We start from the raw sequence: 16,288 nt of genomic DNA, 5'->3' as shown, positions 1-16,288 counted from the left end.
TGGGTCTTCACTTTGTGTTGATAGAGCTAAGTGATGCTGAACCTTTTTGAGCAGATAATTGACGATAAAAGACTATTTTAGGGTTAGTAGGGTTGGGGTTGGGGTAAGGGTAAGAGTTAGTGTTAACCTAACCTAATTCTACACTGAGACTGATGGACATGAAAAATAGGTGACAAAAAATGGCAGCGATTTTGGGCTGGAACACATTCATGGAATTTGAATTCTCGTGAACGGGGAACATTGAGTTGACTTTGGACTAAATTGAGTTAACTTTCTAATTGGATACAAGCAGTCAATGTGAATTGTGCTCTTGGACCTGCAGTGTAAATGCAGCTCACTCCGTCTTTTGCACTTTCTCTCCCACCTCTCACTTCCTTTCCTCCCACCTCCACGTCCCCGCTATAAAAAAAAAAAATGTCAATGTTTTTTGGCGCTGGGACGAGAATGGAGTTACGGTGGAAGCATCACACTGGAGCATCAGCATCAGATATTTCTGTGAAAGTAACAGAAATGTTTGAAGGTGTTGTCACAAGCTCACAGGTTTCAGCTGTTTGTGCACGCCGATGGGACACTAGCGCCTTCTCCCCGCTCACCACAACCACCTCCTTGCGCTCCCTTTGCTATTGTTGTCCTTTTAAACTTATTTCTCTGCTCGGTTTGTTATCACTTTCATTGCGCTTAAGCATCTCAGCGTGGCTGTTTTTTGCGGTTTTTGACAGAGGAGCTCTGCGTTGTAGTTAAAATTAGAGGAGCGTTCTGTCATCTCCTTGAAGCGCCGGGGAGTCTGTCAGTCACCGCCGTCGTGTGTTTTAATCATCTCCGTCCCACTTGGTGAGGCGCTGACGGTTCGAGCGAGGGTTCCCTCCCCTGGACAATACCGGCACGCTCCGCTCGCATCCGCTCTGATGTGAGACGCAGCCACCGGTTAAGAAACGCGAGACGTCTCTTCCGCGACTTAATCCCGCAAACGCAATTGGGGAACGGATCCGCGTTTGGTGAATTTTCAAGACGCATCACACATGCGTTTGAAGGCTTTTTTTTTTTTTTTAAGTATTTTTTTTGTGATCTTTCGATACACATGACAAGCGTGTGGAGATTGGCAACAAAATAGGAAGAATTTGTCACTTTTGTAAGGGAACAGAGCGGATAAAAATCATCAAAACAGGCGACATCTTTGAGGCTTAATGACTGAGGTCTCCCCCCTCGCGGGCTGTAATAATAGTGCCTTGTAATTCCATACCCCTTTTAATGATCCTCAAGGGGATTGAATAGACATTTCTTTGTAGAGCAAAGTAGGTTATATTTTCCATACTGCGACGACGGCGCCGCGGATGCACTCCGGCTAAGCCGAGCCGCAGATTTCCGCAACCTGCGAACGGCCGTCCGGCGCTCTCCCCTCCGATAACCCCGCCGCTTTGCCCGGCGCGCTCCCTCCAGACCTCTCCAGACGTACTGCCTCTCATTTTCTGAGAGCTTCATCTGACAGTCTTAATGGACAAGTATTCTCTCCACGAGGCCAGGAGAGCTCTTGCTGGAAATATCACTGTGGGCCAGTCTGGCCTAAGTACTGCTTCCTCCTCGCCTCGTCTCAGGCCCACCTAAGATTGTGTTTATGGCTGGAAAATTAAATGGCCATGAACACAAAAGAAGGAGGGAGGGGAGGTGTTTTTTTCCCGAGATTTTCATCAAAAGAGTATTTACTGTACAGTGCAAGTCTTGGTGTTCTATTACGTTTTTCCAAGGGATTCGTTTTTTTACGAACATGCCGAATTTTAACATTTGAACTGTATTTTAAAACTTGAGCGTCCCCCACCAATTTCTGCTCTTACAGTGTAAGGCGTACTCAAGATGACCTACACAGCAGACCGTACGCATGACCATTGCTCCACCCACAATTGTCAGTCCTTGTGTGTAGTACCAAGAGTGACCTGTGAGAGGCAGCATGGTGCGCTCTTAAATTGCAAAAAAGAAGAAGAAAATAGTTGAAGTTTGCGCAAACACCACTGAAAAAAGCCTGGATAGCGCATACACATCGAGCGGTATGTCGATTGGTTAAAGCCATTGGCCGCCATCTTGGTACTCCCAAAACGTGTGGAGGATGTGCTTTGCAGGTTGGATTATGGTGGGTTTTCTCAACGTTTTTCAGTTTTGCTAACATGAAGGATTTTTAATCCGACGTGGTAAGCCAAAAAAGGCGAAGTGCAAAGGAAATGACATAGACAGCGCGACTACCGAAAAACCTTGCATTATTACCTAAGGGCCTGATTTCCGTGACATGTTAACTTTTCCCAAAATACGCCGTGAAGCATTATCACCATAACATAGCAAAAAAAATCTCAGCATGTTTTTTGGTCATAAAAACATAAAATTTTAAGTCAATCAGTTGGATATATTTTTGGAAATAAGGACTCCCAATGGGAAACTACATGCCAAACGCATTTGTTGTCTCTGGGACGTCCTATTTCAGACAGAATATTTCAACTTGTTTCCTCTCTTTTGCAGAGTTCTGTATTGTGAAATTCATGTTTTCTTGCTTATCCACTGATGAAGTTTGGGGAAAATATTGACATTGCTTTTTCGCGAAAAACCGTCGGCCTATAAAGGTGAAGCAGAGAGTGAACAGTGAACAGTGAATTAAGCTCATTAGAAAATGTAAAAAAAAAAAAAAAAACCTTTACAAACAAACTTTAACAGTGTCAAAGTAAATCTTTCTAACTTACCTGTGGAATCTTTTCCCACAGCCACGAAACTAGCGATAACCGCAGTTATATCGTGCGTGTTTTGGCAGTATCAAGATGGCGGACGGCGACTTCACTTTTGGTGGCCAATGAGCCATCCAGTCTTTGTTTTGTTTTTTTTTTTTTTAGATCAGTGACAAACACTTTTGAAGTAGATTGTGGAGGAGAGATTACTCTTGACAGGATAATTGTTTGGGATAATCAGGCCTTTGCTGGTTTCGAGGTGTGTGATGCTCATTTTTTTTTTTTGCCCGATTGTCACGATATGCTTACAAGTAGCCCGTTTTCTACATCCTTCTAAAGCCACATTTCTTTTTTTTCCCCCCCCCACTGCTCTATATAAACACCGCCGACGCTCTGATGTTTTAATATTCGGCTAGGCGAGCAAGTTATTATCAGAGCTGTAACCGGGACCGGATGGCGCTTGTAAAAGGAATGCCGGGACAGCCTTGTGAAGTTTAACGCTCACTTCTTTTGGCCCGATTTATCGAAAGGAAAGTCGCTTGTTTGACATCAGTCTCTGGCTGTGGCTTTTCTTCAGCATGTGACACTTTTCTCCTTTCCTGGGCTTCGTGTAAATGGAGAAACTACAGAAGACGTCTTTCTTGAAGTCATTCATATAGCCCTCGAATGGTGTTTATTCATATAATCGTCTGCATCTCTGTTAACGCGAGTGACAACAGGCCCTAATTGAGCTTCCTCGCCGTCCCCAAGTAATTAGTGCGTCCGCACGCTTTTGTCCGTTTTGCCATTGTCGTCTGCGTGGAAGGAGGACAAAAACATCCCCTGAACCTCAACTCACTCCATCCTCAGAGACGCCGTCGGAAAATCCAGGCCCGGCACTTAAGCCCCGCGGTTGGTTTAAGTGCAATGAAATGTACGTCACGTCTCCGGGTCCCGCCGCACCTCCCCCACCCTCGGCCCCCCCCCGTCGCCTTTGACAAACGTTTCCTCCGCACTGATCTTCAGCGCCTTCAGATCCGGACAACTTTTGAGGACATCCCTGCAGTTTTGGGCTGGACTGAACCGTTCACGTGCGCTTCCCAGCATCGACTGCAGAGGAAGAAAAGAAAGATTGATGTGGGAGCTTTTGGCCTTGAATTTGAGGAAAGTCTTAACAGAATCTATCGTAGATCCCAAAAAACACAGTTGGACACCTGTGGACCTGGCGAGTCACCGTTTTGTTTTTTATTTGTTTGTTTTGTTTTGTTCAATTTAAAAAATAAATCCGCCCCCCCCCCCACCAAGTTTCTTGAAATTTTTTGTCATTTTTCCATTTTTTTCAATTTTTTTTTCCTCATTTTTCTTGAAAATACTGATTGGCGGTTTTCCCCCACTTGTTCAAGTTTTTTTTTTCCTCAATGCTACTATAAAAGCAATAATAATAATGTTATAATGGTTAACCAGGTATTTCTGCTATTTGCAGTCTAGCAGGGGTTCACTGTATACTGTATATACAGTTTATTCTGTAATATATACAGTACAGTATATATGTCTGTGCATTTTCTGAGCTGCTTATGCTCACGAGGGTCAGGGGAGTGCTAGAGGCTATCCCAGCTGTCATCGGGCAGGAGGCGGGGTTACACCCTACACTGGTCACCAGTCAATCGCACTCTCAGTCACACCTACGGGCAATTTCGAGCCTCCAATCAATGCATGTTTTGGGGATGTAGGAGTGCCCGGAAAAAAAACGCACACGAGCACAGGGGAGATCACGCAAACTCCACACAGGCGGGGTCGGGATTTGAACCCCGGTCCTATACGGTTTTGTTGTTGAAGCCCAAGTTACACACAGTAAAAAAAAATGTTGTAGTTGTTATATTTGAAAAGATGCATAAATGTTCCTCAATTTGTTGATTAGAATCGTTTGGAGGCTGCAAAGCAAAATTCAGCACAAAAAACGAATTCGACCAATCATTACAGAAAAGAATCTGCCTCCAAAATAACAAACACCAATCAATCAAAAGCCTTTAATGTCATTATATGTTTATATGATATGTTATATGATGATCTCATATATGATATGATCATAATGTTGTATGATATAATTATATTATATTCTCTTCAAGGTGTTTGCGCAAATAAAATCAAATAAAATAGGAGAACATCTTTGATATGAAGTAAAATAACATGAAAAAAAAATACTTATCAGAGCACAGTTATTGCTAAAACAACTTAAAAATTAAATACACAAATAAATAAATAAAGTGTATTTTCAGGGTTATTCCCCCTGTGCAGGCCTTGGTCAGATTATTAAAACCAAGAAACGCAAACGAGAAGAGCAGTTGCAAAATTTTAGATGAGAGTATTGTTATTTTTCGTGGTTTTAAGTTCAAGGAGTCGATGGCTCTGGGGGGGGGGGAAGCGGTCTTCGAGTCCGCTTGTCCGAGTTCTGTTGAGACCCGTAAGGCCTGCCAGAGGGCAGCAGGTTGAACAAGTCCTGACCAGGATGGGAAAAGTCCCGAACCATGTTACTAACTTTCATTCATTTCATTCAAAGAAGCAAAAACTTCAACAAAAAATTCAAGCAAAATACCAGGAAATCTTGTGTTGATAATCAACATGACTTTTGACATGTCTCCTTTTTTTTTTATGCTACAAAATAGTCCCTTGGACTGGAGGAAAAGTGTGCTGATCTCCATACAGCCGAAAATGCAACTTGTAGTCGAGTCTGGCTGCTCCGAATATTTTACGCTGCAGATGCTAACGTACAATAAACCGCATAACGGGCAATCCCACTGCGTGATGACTTTATACCACAATAACACTGATGACTTCCAGATTTCGAAAAATATGTGTACGGGAAAACTACCACGGAACCATTGTGAGGAACTGGCAGGACAAAGTTACCTATAATCTTAAAAACACACACCAAATATTTGAGCATTTTGCATTTGTATTTTGTTGCAAGAGCATCCTCGTCTGGAGCTTCAATGAAATGGAGGCAGAATTACTTGCGATTGTGTCTTTTCTACTATTCGCTAATTCACTGCGCCAGAATATCCTGGTCGACACGTGTAAAGGATAACTTGCATGTGAGGCGTGCGCACGTTCACGAGGTTGTGATTTTGCCAGAAACGTTTTTTTTGCGTGCCTCGTGCCTTTTTACTCCCAGCGTGCGCCAGGACACGAATATTGCAGCTCGCAGCCGGCGTCGACGTCGGCCGCGCGCAAGGTCGCGCGCGAGAGCGAGGGCCGCCTTTTCGCAGCGCGAGTACCCGCTGCGTGCTCGGAGCTCTCGGCGCCAGCAGGGTGCGCCATTCCAATTTAGCCATCAGCCGCCAAAGCGGGGGGTAATGACGCCGGAGCTTCGCGGGCGAGGCACGAGATTACAAGTCAGGAGACTCCTGCGTGGAGGTGATGAGGACTCGGAGACTGCGGGGGAGTTGGGACCGTCGGGGGATGAAAAGGGGGAGGGAAAACCGAGCCGACGCCACCCTAAAATCCACGGGCTCTCGCTTTTCAAGGCGAGAGCTGCCAAGGCGCGCATCTGTTTGACACCAGACTTGGTGCTGTGGCAGTCCGGATTCCCATCTCCTCCCTCCGTCTAGCTCAGAAAGAAAATCAGGATAAATGTCTTTGAAAGTTTGACTTTTCCTGAAAACGACGTTGTACGCGCATCGTGGAACTGGAACTGGATTTCAAGCTGATAAAACCGTTTTTTGGGGGGTTGTTCCGCTCCCTCGCAAGAGTCATGTGATTTGTTACTTGGGAAATGCGGCTTTTGTGAAAACTGAAATGTTTCTGACGTCCTACAAGGAAACGGGTTAGAGGTCCTATTCGGGACTAGTCCATCCAGCCCGACTTTATTAATAATGTACAATATACCGTATTTTCCGCACTATAAGGCGCACCTTCAATGTATGGCCTATTTTAAAAATGTTTTCATATAAAAGGCGCACCGCATTATATGGCGCATAGAATTGATGCTTCAGTAGAGGCTGGGGTTACGATATGCATCCATTCGATGGAGCTGCACTAAAGGCTCAATATTGACCCGTGTATAAGGCGCACCTGATTATAAGGCGCGCCGTCGGCTTTGGAGAAAATTAAAGGCTTTTAGGTGCGCCTTACAGTGCAGAAAATACGGTAAATTATTTAGCTAGTCAAATAAAATCACACAAGTGTGAAAATAATATTATTTCCTACTTTATGTTTATGACATTTTAACATGAATGTTGTTCCAACCTCGAGGTTCACAAGGCCACACGCGAAGGTGTCTGGATGTTATGCCTAATGCAGATTCACGATGTATCGTTTTGACTCAGAGCGGCACGGTGGTGCAACTGGTTATAGTGTTGGCCTGGGAGTTCTGAGGTCTGGGGTTCAAATCCCAACTCCACCTGTGTGGACTTCTGAATGTTTTTCTCCCACATCCCATAAACAAGCATTGATCGGAGACTAAATTGCCCATAAGTGTGATTGTGACTGCGACTGTTGTCTGTCTATGTGCCCTGCGATTGAGTGGCGTCCTGTTGAGGGTGAATATGAATATGAATATCCCTGAATATGGATGGGCTCCGGCACTCCTGCGACCCTTGTGAGGATAAGTGGCTCAGAAAATGGACGGACGGAAATGTAGTCGATGCATCTTTAATACGTCCAACAATGGCTTGCCGAAGACGACATGAACGTAAAACTTATCTGGTTCCAAGCGCTGGCTCTCACACTGATGAGGAGTGAGGGGTGGAGCTGCCTCATGACTTTTTACTTTGCTCCAGAATGAATAAGGTCAGTGAAAGACTACATATTTTCTCCTCTGTAGAAAGCTTTGGAATTTGAAGGAAAACGTAAATAAGAACCAAAAACCGACGGACTGTGCGCTCATCCGATGTGAGGTGCCACGACTCTGGTGTTTTTCTGTTCATTTTCTCCTGGAGGCTGTCGAGGTGAGCTATATCCTCCCTCCCCGGCACGCAGCATTAGTGATGGCGTTGTAAAAAACGGTCTCAGCGGTTACCTCAGACCCTTCGCCCGCCCAGCCTGCGCTTGAGCGTCGGCCAAGTCCGCCGCGGCTCCTCCAGAGGCCTCCGAAGCCTGTTGGGGAGAAGGGACGTTCCATTGCTGCATAAGTCATCCTTCTACGCCCCGCCACGAGTTAATCGTATGCAGGCGTTTGCCGTTCTCCGTCTTTGGCTGTAAATACGTGACGCTAAGTGGAGACGGACAAAAGAAAAAGAGAAGGGAACGGAGCGCTGGGGAGGAAGCGGCTGAATGTGCTGCGTGAAGCAAATGATTGCCCCCACGTAGATTCATCGGCTCTCCCGGCTGGATTAAGGAAGGGCCTTTCTAATGAAGTTCGCCCCGTCAAAATGAAGGGACTAATTCTGATTTAGCTGAGGTAATGAACTTCCCCCTCTCCAAGCGAGAGCCGCAGCGTGGGGCGACGAGAGAGCCCGAGCTCGGCGGTGGGATCGGGAAGGGGGGGACGACGGGAGAGTGGCGGCGCTGAGACAAGACAAGGAGAAAAACACGCCAGTCGAGAATGAGAGGGGGAAAAAAAATTATGCAAAACGCCTGTCTGGTATTTGCTGAGGTGTATTAAATTTCCAGTGCGGGCGCTTGTGTTATATAAAATTATGCAAATGTCTCGCAGCCCGCTGCGAACGGCAGCTTGCCGGTCCTGAGCATGCGTAGCTGGCCGCAACACGGAGCGCGCTCAGTGGGACTCGGCTTTTCTATTAAGGAAAACCTCTCGACACCTGATGATGAATACTCCGCCGCCAAATGTTCCCCTCGTTTTTTTTTTTTGGTTTTTGTTTTTTTTTCCGCCGAAAATATTAGAGCTTTCCTAAATGACTTTGGAGATCCCGGCGTGGCTTTTGGCGGCCCGCGTGGAGCGGGGGGGGTGGGGGGGTGGTCTTGGTGGTGCCGGGGGGTGGGGGAGGGGGGCGGCTCTCCCTCTGCAGCAGGCTAGGGGAGTCAATTAAGGCAGGCGCTGATAATTATAAGCCGGCAGAACGCAGGGGCTGGCTAATTGTACGGAGTTCCGAGTGGCGAGCCCAGCCAAGGGGCCTCTCTGCGACGCTCCCCCTTCCCCGATCCTTTGTGTGGACCACAGAGCCGGCGGAGACGCATACCACAGCCTGACAATGCTGCAGTGAGGCTCGCGAGACACAAAAGACAGGCATGAGCCAGTAATTAACTTTTTACATTCGGCCCGCTCGCTCGCTCGCTTGAAAAAGACTCACTTAGACTCTCACCCCAATCTGGAAAACGTTTCTTTCGGGCTTGATTCTCGCCTTGTAGACTGTAACAAGCCACTGGGCCTGAATTCAAATCAGGGTTGAGGGTGTTACTCCGTAAAGAGCTGTAACAAATTGCATCACCGGTGGGATCGTCTAGGCCACCGTGGTGCGCTCAGTTAAAAAAAAAAGCCCAGACAGGAGCGTAACGGGACTAGAATCAAGCACATGTGACATAGACTAGTGGACTCAATCTGACTCAACGTGTGTATTTTTTTTTCTACAGACTACAAATCTGTAGTCTGATGAAAATGGTATCAGAAGGGGGATGGTTACACGGACCCTTGGGACAAGTGAGCCCAGAGATGTGTGAATGTGGAGAATGGAACACTTGTCAATGTGGTTTTGTATTGAACGTGGTTCTTAGATGGTTCGAGAACGGGCTTTGTAGCCAATAGACCAGACCTCAAACCCGGGATTACGGTAGAACCTCAGCAATTCCATGACAAACAATGTGAGGAGTGACATAAAGGAAAACCCACACAGGCACAGGGGATACGAACCCCGGTCCTCGGAACTGTGAGTCAGATTTGCTTCGCAGTTGTCCAACAGTGGTGCCCGGATTGTTATGTGCTTTTGTGAAAAGAAATGAGTTTTTCCAAAGAAACTCATTCCTGAAAGGCTTGGAAATGCCTTCATTCGTTTGGTTGGAAAGGAGAACAAAAGTCCTCCCTGTTGTTTGTCAAAACGTGTAAACCCAAAAGCGGTTCCAGCGGTCCGAAACCTTTTGTAACCTCCATTCGGGCGTCACGCATGTTTATGTCGACACGGAAAAAGTGTCGTCTCCGGGACGCGGACTGATCTTGGCGGGAGTCCGGCTCTGCTCTGTTTAGCACCTCCGACGAGCCGCCACGCATCGGAGCCGACATTCTCCTGGAAGACGTGTTAGCCCAGAATTCTCCACCCCTGGCGTGTCAAAGCCTAACCCTCTGGAGAACACGGCATCAAGCATGCAATGAACCCGGGGGCGCCCTGACACGCGGGGCTCCGGTACATCGCTTCGCTTCCGCTTCTCCTTCACACGCACTAAAGCTTTCTTTTGCGTGCCCACCTCCCCACTGGCATAACGCAGCAGAGCTTCGCCTTTGAGTTTTTTTAGATTGCTTTGGTTTCCTTTTCTATTTGTCTGACGCATTCATTGACTGATCGAATGGGGGGCAAACTTGAAGATAGCTGGATTTTCATCTTCTTCTTTCATTGCCGTGTTTTGCACACGCCTCCCTCTGTCCTCGCCTAACTGTGCGAGCAGGAAATAGGCATTAGCAATGTTCCCCACCGGCACCGGTTCTCCAATCAGCTTTGGTCCCGAGGGGGTACATCCCTTTGCGCTCCCGCTCACCATCTTCAACCCTCCTCCCCCACCACCACCACCGCACACCCTCCCCAACCCGCCGCTTTCCTCCATCACTCAGAGGTGGAGTCAATTTGTATTCACCCATAATTCCCTGGGCCTTAATCACTCAGATTTTTCCCCAAATTATCTGTTAATGGATAGTTCCCAGGGAGAGACGAGAGAAGTAAACCCACCTACTGTTTACAGGCCCGAAGCTGTCGACTGTGCTGCCGTGCAAATCCCACCGAGGCCTGCGCGTACATCGGAAAATCCAGCAAAACCCAAATCTTCCTGCCTAATTAATTGAGAACTCCTATATCAGGCAGATGGTAGGCCGGAAAGTAAACTAGCTAAAGGTGAAATTGCTCATACGCAGGACGGCTTGGAAAGCTTTGGTATTTGAAACGCGGGGAATCTCATTGACCTGTTTTGTTCGATTAGACCTCTCTTAATTTCTGGGGCGCCCTCAAAACAACCCTTTGCTGCCTACTAAATATTCCCACTTGTCTCCCTCCCCTGTTTACTCATTACTTTTGGCAAAATAGCGCTTTGATTGATGTCCTTAATATCATTTGGGTGAGCGGCGTTGGCCACACAGGCAGAGCGAGCTTGAGAGAACAACACGGCAGCGATTAGCATAAATCCATCTTGACTCCGGCACCAAATGCTTCAAGTGGTTCGGAAACTAAAGCGATAAGATGAAGCGTCGGAAAGGTGAAACTCTTTAGGGAAAGTCTGGAACTTTCAAAATTGTTAGTAGTAGGAGTTATTTCCTGACCAATAAGGTTCTCTTTTGAAAAGAAGCATCTCGATAGATCATTTTCATCGAGGAAAGCCTGACAGTTTTTTGTAATTGAAGAAATGTTGCCATGTTCTGGTACGACAGCCGCAGTTTACAAGCTTGAACTTGCCTTCGAGACGTCTGTACCCAAAAGTAAACCCATGACCGTTCACTCCTTAGCGTCAATAAAAGCCGGCAGTTGCCTCAGAGTTTGGGTTAAGGTTAAGATGTGAGAGTTTAGGTTGGGGTTTTTGTTTGGGTTCTGGTGTTTCGGCTCGCACGTTGGAGTTCAAGCTTTTGCAATTGCTCGTGTGTCCGGATTTTGGTTTGCATTTAAATTGTTTGGTTTGGTGTTTAGAGTCTCACAGTTTTAGTTTGGGTTTTTCGCTGACCACGTTTGGGCGGCGGATTGCAGTTTTGATTAGGGTTACGATGTCCGAGTTGGGATTTAGGTTAGAATTGGATTAGTGGTTTTAGTATTATGTCGTCATTGTGTCAACATTTTGGTTAGGTGGTTTGGGTTTCGGTAGGGAGTGGGTTTCAGTTCTTGGGCTTTGTTGTTGAGGTTAGCATGTTTGGGCTTTGGTTAGGGTGTTAATGTTACGATTGTTTTTCTAAAAGCTTGTGTTTTGGTTCTGGGTTGGTATTTTGGTCGGGGTGTTTACTGTTTACGGGATTATAGATCAGTATTCTCAAACTCCAAGTGCCCCTGATCTGAATTAGCTCACTCGGAGCATCGGTGGCCTGATCTGTGGCGTTGGAAGCGTTCGAGAGTGTTGAATTAATTGCGCTGCGTGTACTTAATTATTAAGTGGAACATCTTTAGTTACTTTAGTCTTCTTTACTCACTGTCAGTTGATCCGTTCCCAAGCAAAATAAAGACACGTCTGTTGAATTCACAGAAGACTTCAACTTCCGTCTGAGCTTTCCAGAATCGACTATGCAGCACCTCCTGTCCTGTTATATAAAGGATTTACTAAACCACGCGAGCCGGAGAGCGGCGAGCTCCGGCTCCCCGAATAACCTTCAACGGCACATGAACTTCAGCCTGGATGGAAAAAAAGTAAACAGTGAGGAGACATAAAGACGAGTCTTTCTTTCTCCTTTCCCACTTCTTGTCCCCCCCCCCCCCCGTGGGAGTGATATTAGCCATTTGTGTTTTAAGGAGCTGTGAAATACATAAAGCATGAGCCCCAGGAAGGCGAGGCCCCATGGATATGCAGATGGGCTTACTTCTCTGGTGTCAAGAGATGCTTAGAGGGAGCAGGCCCGGGAGAAGTCGTCATCGAAAGGATTTTCACGGCGGTGCGCAGGGACACGGTGATGGCAGCCCACAACACTCCAGGGACTCCCGAGCGGAGAGTGGGAGGATGATGCTGACGCCCCCCGCCCCAACCCCCGTGGACACGGGACTGGATGCTGAGTCTGCGCAGCGCCACCGCGCAGCCACGGGTACCACTGACGGGGAGGGACAGGAAGTGACTTCAGCCCCAAAAGAGCGAAGGGGAAAATCCGGTTAATCGAGTTAGCTTGCTTCTCGGGCTCTCACTCAGGCTCAGTCCACGGGTATTACAAACACATTTGCTAGTTGTCAGGTTTCATTTGGCCTGAAAAGGCAACAACAAACATCTCGGTTAGGATTTTGGATGCACCGCTGATCCATTTTCTATACCGCTAGGGCATTGTGCTCCCCGCAATTCAAACAAATTTTCCAAAAATGTTTGATCCTCCGCCGCAATTCTCTGGGATAGTGAGTGAGCCCCGCCAGTAATATCAAAAATATGCGAGCGGTCGAAGCCCCCACACCCCAAATGGGGTTATAAAATGCACAGTTTGGCTAAATGAAGCTCCTTGTCTCAGATTTTGTGTCAGTGAAGCTCCTCAACTCACTTCGGTATAGTTCCTTGAAACCATAATGCCACAAGATTGTGGCAATGCATTGTTTTGTTTTGTTTTTTTTTTTCGGGTTTTTTTTTTTGTTTTGTTTTGTTTTTGTTTTGTTTGCTTTGGCCTGAGCACAAAAGCAGCAAATATATGTTTTGTTGTTTTTTTTTTTTCAGCAAATAACAGTGTGTGAATTACTTGATGTGGAACCACAAAGAGTCACTGATGGTGTAGTGGTACACTTTTTCATATGTGCCCTGTGACTGACTGGCGACCGGTTCAGGGTGTGGTCTTCATTTCCCCAGAAGTTGGCTGGCGTAGGCTCCAGCATTCCCGCGACCCTTGTGAGAATAAGCGGCATGGAAAACAGATGGATGCAACCGCAAAGAGGCCGTATTGTATTCTGAGCTGGGCAACCTCAGGTGCGTTCGTGGTTCCACGGTATTTCTATCACCTTCCTGAAACGGCAACACGCAGTTTTTTATTTACTTTACGTAATACAAATTATATAACGCTTTTCAAAAATAAACCTACAAATGAGAGGCCCGGGGTAACGAAACTCACTCCGTTTTTGGATGAGTTGACCGAGAGGAAGCGCGACGTTCTGACATTGATGCGACGTTTGTCTTCAAAGACTTTGCCGCATTCTTGCGAGCGCGACGCACGCACGCGTCCACGGGTCAGTCGGGCAGGTGCGGAGGTTCCTGCATAATGAAGCGGGTCGAGCGAGGGGCTGCGCATATGGTGGCGGCGTAGACGAGCGAACCCTGCGGCACGCTTGACCTCGGCGTACTCCCCAACACACGAGCCAAGTGAATGATGATGAAAGAGGGCAGACGCGCTCGTGCTGACTGGCTTGGCTGAGCCGGCGCTCTCCTCCTCCTCCTCATCCTCCTCTCGCTCCTCCTGTTTCGGCGGATGCCGGCTGCTCCGCTCAGACCTATATTTAGGCTGCGCTAGCTCATCTGTCAAATGCGCGGGCTGCAGCAAACAACACTTTTTTTCCCCCATTTCAAACTGTGATTGGCCTCCTTTTTTTAAAATTTTTCACCCGCGTTGCTAACATGCTACGCGGTAGCTTCTGATGTCACGCCGCACACTCCATCTATTATTCAATGGAAACTTTCAAAACCACCGTCTACCTCATTCGTCAAACGGGCTACCGAAAACAACTGCTTTTTTTTTTCAGTCTAATACCGTGACTCATCCTTCAATTTTCCATACCGCTTATCCTCGGTAGGGTCGCAGGGGTGCCGGAGCCTCTCTCCCTGAGGAGGGGCACACCCTGAACTGGTCACCAGCCAATCTCAGAAAACTCTGTGATTGCCTTACCTTATTGTACAGAGTTATGCAGCGGCTTTCCCCGTTAGCTTGCCATCTTATTATTGACGGGAGATTGGACGCAGTACAGTAGACGACTTGTTATGCCTGCGTCGGTTTTCTACAGATACTCTGGCGTCATTCCAAAAACGTGCACGTTAGCTTCATTGCATACGCTAAACTGTACATCAAAGGTGAATGTGTTTCTCCATATTATGTGTTAAAAAAGGGTTATCCTTAATTTACTAAGAAATAAGGGAACTGGATGAAATTGAATTTAAATTGTATTTAAAGAGTGAAGAAAAATCTATTTTTGTCCTTCGCCCATTCTCATCCATCCAAAATATTGTTTTTAAGTAATTTGGGAATAATCTTGCTAACAAACCAAGTAGCGATTAAAATAAAGAACCCCCTTCACTCGAAAAAAAACTTTTTTTTTTTTTTTTTAATTGACATGGTACAGTCTGTAGCCGGGGATCGGATCTAGGACTAGAACTAGGACTTGACTATGACTATGAAACATAAACTAAGACAGGACTAAACCGTGGTGGCACAGAAACACTGTGACGAGGATAACTCAACACTACACTATTCTCAGTGGTGGAGATTCCTCCTGTCAATGAATACAACTCACTAACTCGGGGCAACGAACTGGCAAATGCCAGTGACAAAAACTCCAACTGCCTGACTAATTACAGTCGCCCGGCTCACATTGCACCCAACCCCTCTGGCCCCTCTCGCAGGTGGTGAGCCCATGGGAAGGGGGACCCATGTTACCCTTTCGGCCGAGTCCCACGCGTGCAGGCCCGGCCACCGGGCGTCCGCCTTCGAGCCCCACCTCCAGGCCTGGCTCCAGAGGGGGGCCCCGGTGACCCGGGTCCGGCCAAGAAAAACCAAGATCCAATTTTTGTAGTCATCATTGGGGTTTTTGGAGTCCTACTTTGTCTGGTCCCTCACCTTGGACCTGTTTGCCATTGGTGACGCTGCCAGGGGTATGAAGCCCCAGACAATGTTGCTCCTGGGATCATCAGGACACAAAAAAAAAACCTCCACTAGAATAAGGTGACGGCTCGAGGAGGGCATGTCCCACCAGAAAGAGACCCCGAGGAGAACCCTGGACGCGCTGGAGAGACTATGTCTCTCGGCTGGCTTGCGAATGCCTCCGGATCCCTCCATCCGCCGGAAGAAGTGGCTGGGGAAAGGGAAGTCTGGGTATCCCCTGCTGAAGCTACTTCCCCCACGACCTGACCCGGAAAAGCGGTGGAAGATGGCTGAATGGGTGGGTGGGTGGATGGATGGATGGATGGATGGATGGATGGATGGATGGTACAGTCACTAAAAGACATGCCCCGGTTGCCTTCCTTCCAAGCTCCTCTGGCAGAACTGATTTGCATGTGCCTTGCACTCATAATTATACGTGTGAATGCAAATACAATCCTACTGCTATCTGGGCTAAAGGCTATGCGGGCCCCCCTGAGTTCCACAGACCTTGGTTAAACCCTGAAGTTGCGTCCCGAGACCTTCTGGCAAAAAGCTGACCATCGGGAGTTTCACCGGGAATCGGTCCGGCCCCACAGCGGACGACGTCGGTATTTTATTGACATGCTGGATATTCGAGTGGTTCTGCAAAACCCTGACTCTGCAAGATATTTTTGTGCCGGAAAATGAATGTGTGGAGTTTGTCTAAATGATTTAAGCCAAGTGGCATCCTGGTATATTCCAGTGTTGCAAAGCAGAGAGGATAAATTGTGCATGGGTGCTTTTCTGGGGCTGAGATGTCATCCGGGCTGGAAACGAGAGATGTACCGTCTTCGTGAAATATGATTTGGTAGCATGCGTAGCTTTCATGATTATTTATCAGCTGGAATTTGATCAGCAGAATGTTTTCAGGTGAAGATTTGTCCACTTTTTTTATCTTGTAAAGGTATAAGTGATTGTCACGAACTGTCGGTGCGGGGCTGGACCCAAATGCAGGACTCTGAGACGA

The 16,288-nt window shown here is 47.2% G+C and overlaps 1 protein-coding gene across 8 annotated transcripts in view; it reads left to right on the top strand.

The window, feature by feature from the left end:
• Window positions 1-16,288, top strand: part of LOC133510649 (zinc finger protein 521) — a 173,750-nt gene that overhangs the window by 131,465 nt on the left and 25,997 nt on the right. For 6 of the 8 annotated variants that reach the window (XM_061838800.1, XM_061838807.1, XM_061838805.1 and 3 more), the window contains one exon: window positions 13,287-13,403. The exons of 1 other annotated variant lie outside the window; for it this stretch is intronic. In XM_061838800.1, the coding sequence (XP_061694784.1) occupies window positions 13,287-13,403 (117 nt within the window). The remainder of the gene's footprint in view (window positions 1-13,286; window positions 13,404-16,288) is intronic. One more of the 8 variants, XM_061838801.1, reaches the window with a different exon arrangement.

This window comes from Syngnathoides biaculeatus, chromosome 13, assembly GCF_019802595.1.
Source record: "Syngnathoides biaculeatus isolate LvHL_M chromosome 13, ASM1980259v1, whole genome shotgun sequence".
Lineage (NCBI taxonomy): Eukaryota > Metazoa > Chordata > Actinopteri > Syngnathiformes > Syngnathidae > Syngnathoides > Syngnathoides biaculeatus.
This window is presented reverse-complemented; position numbering and strand designations above follow the sequence as displayed.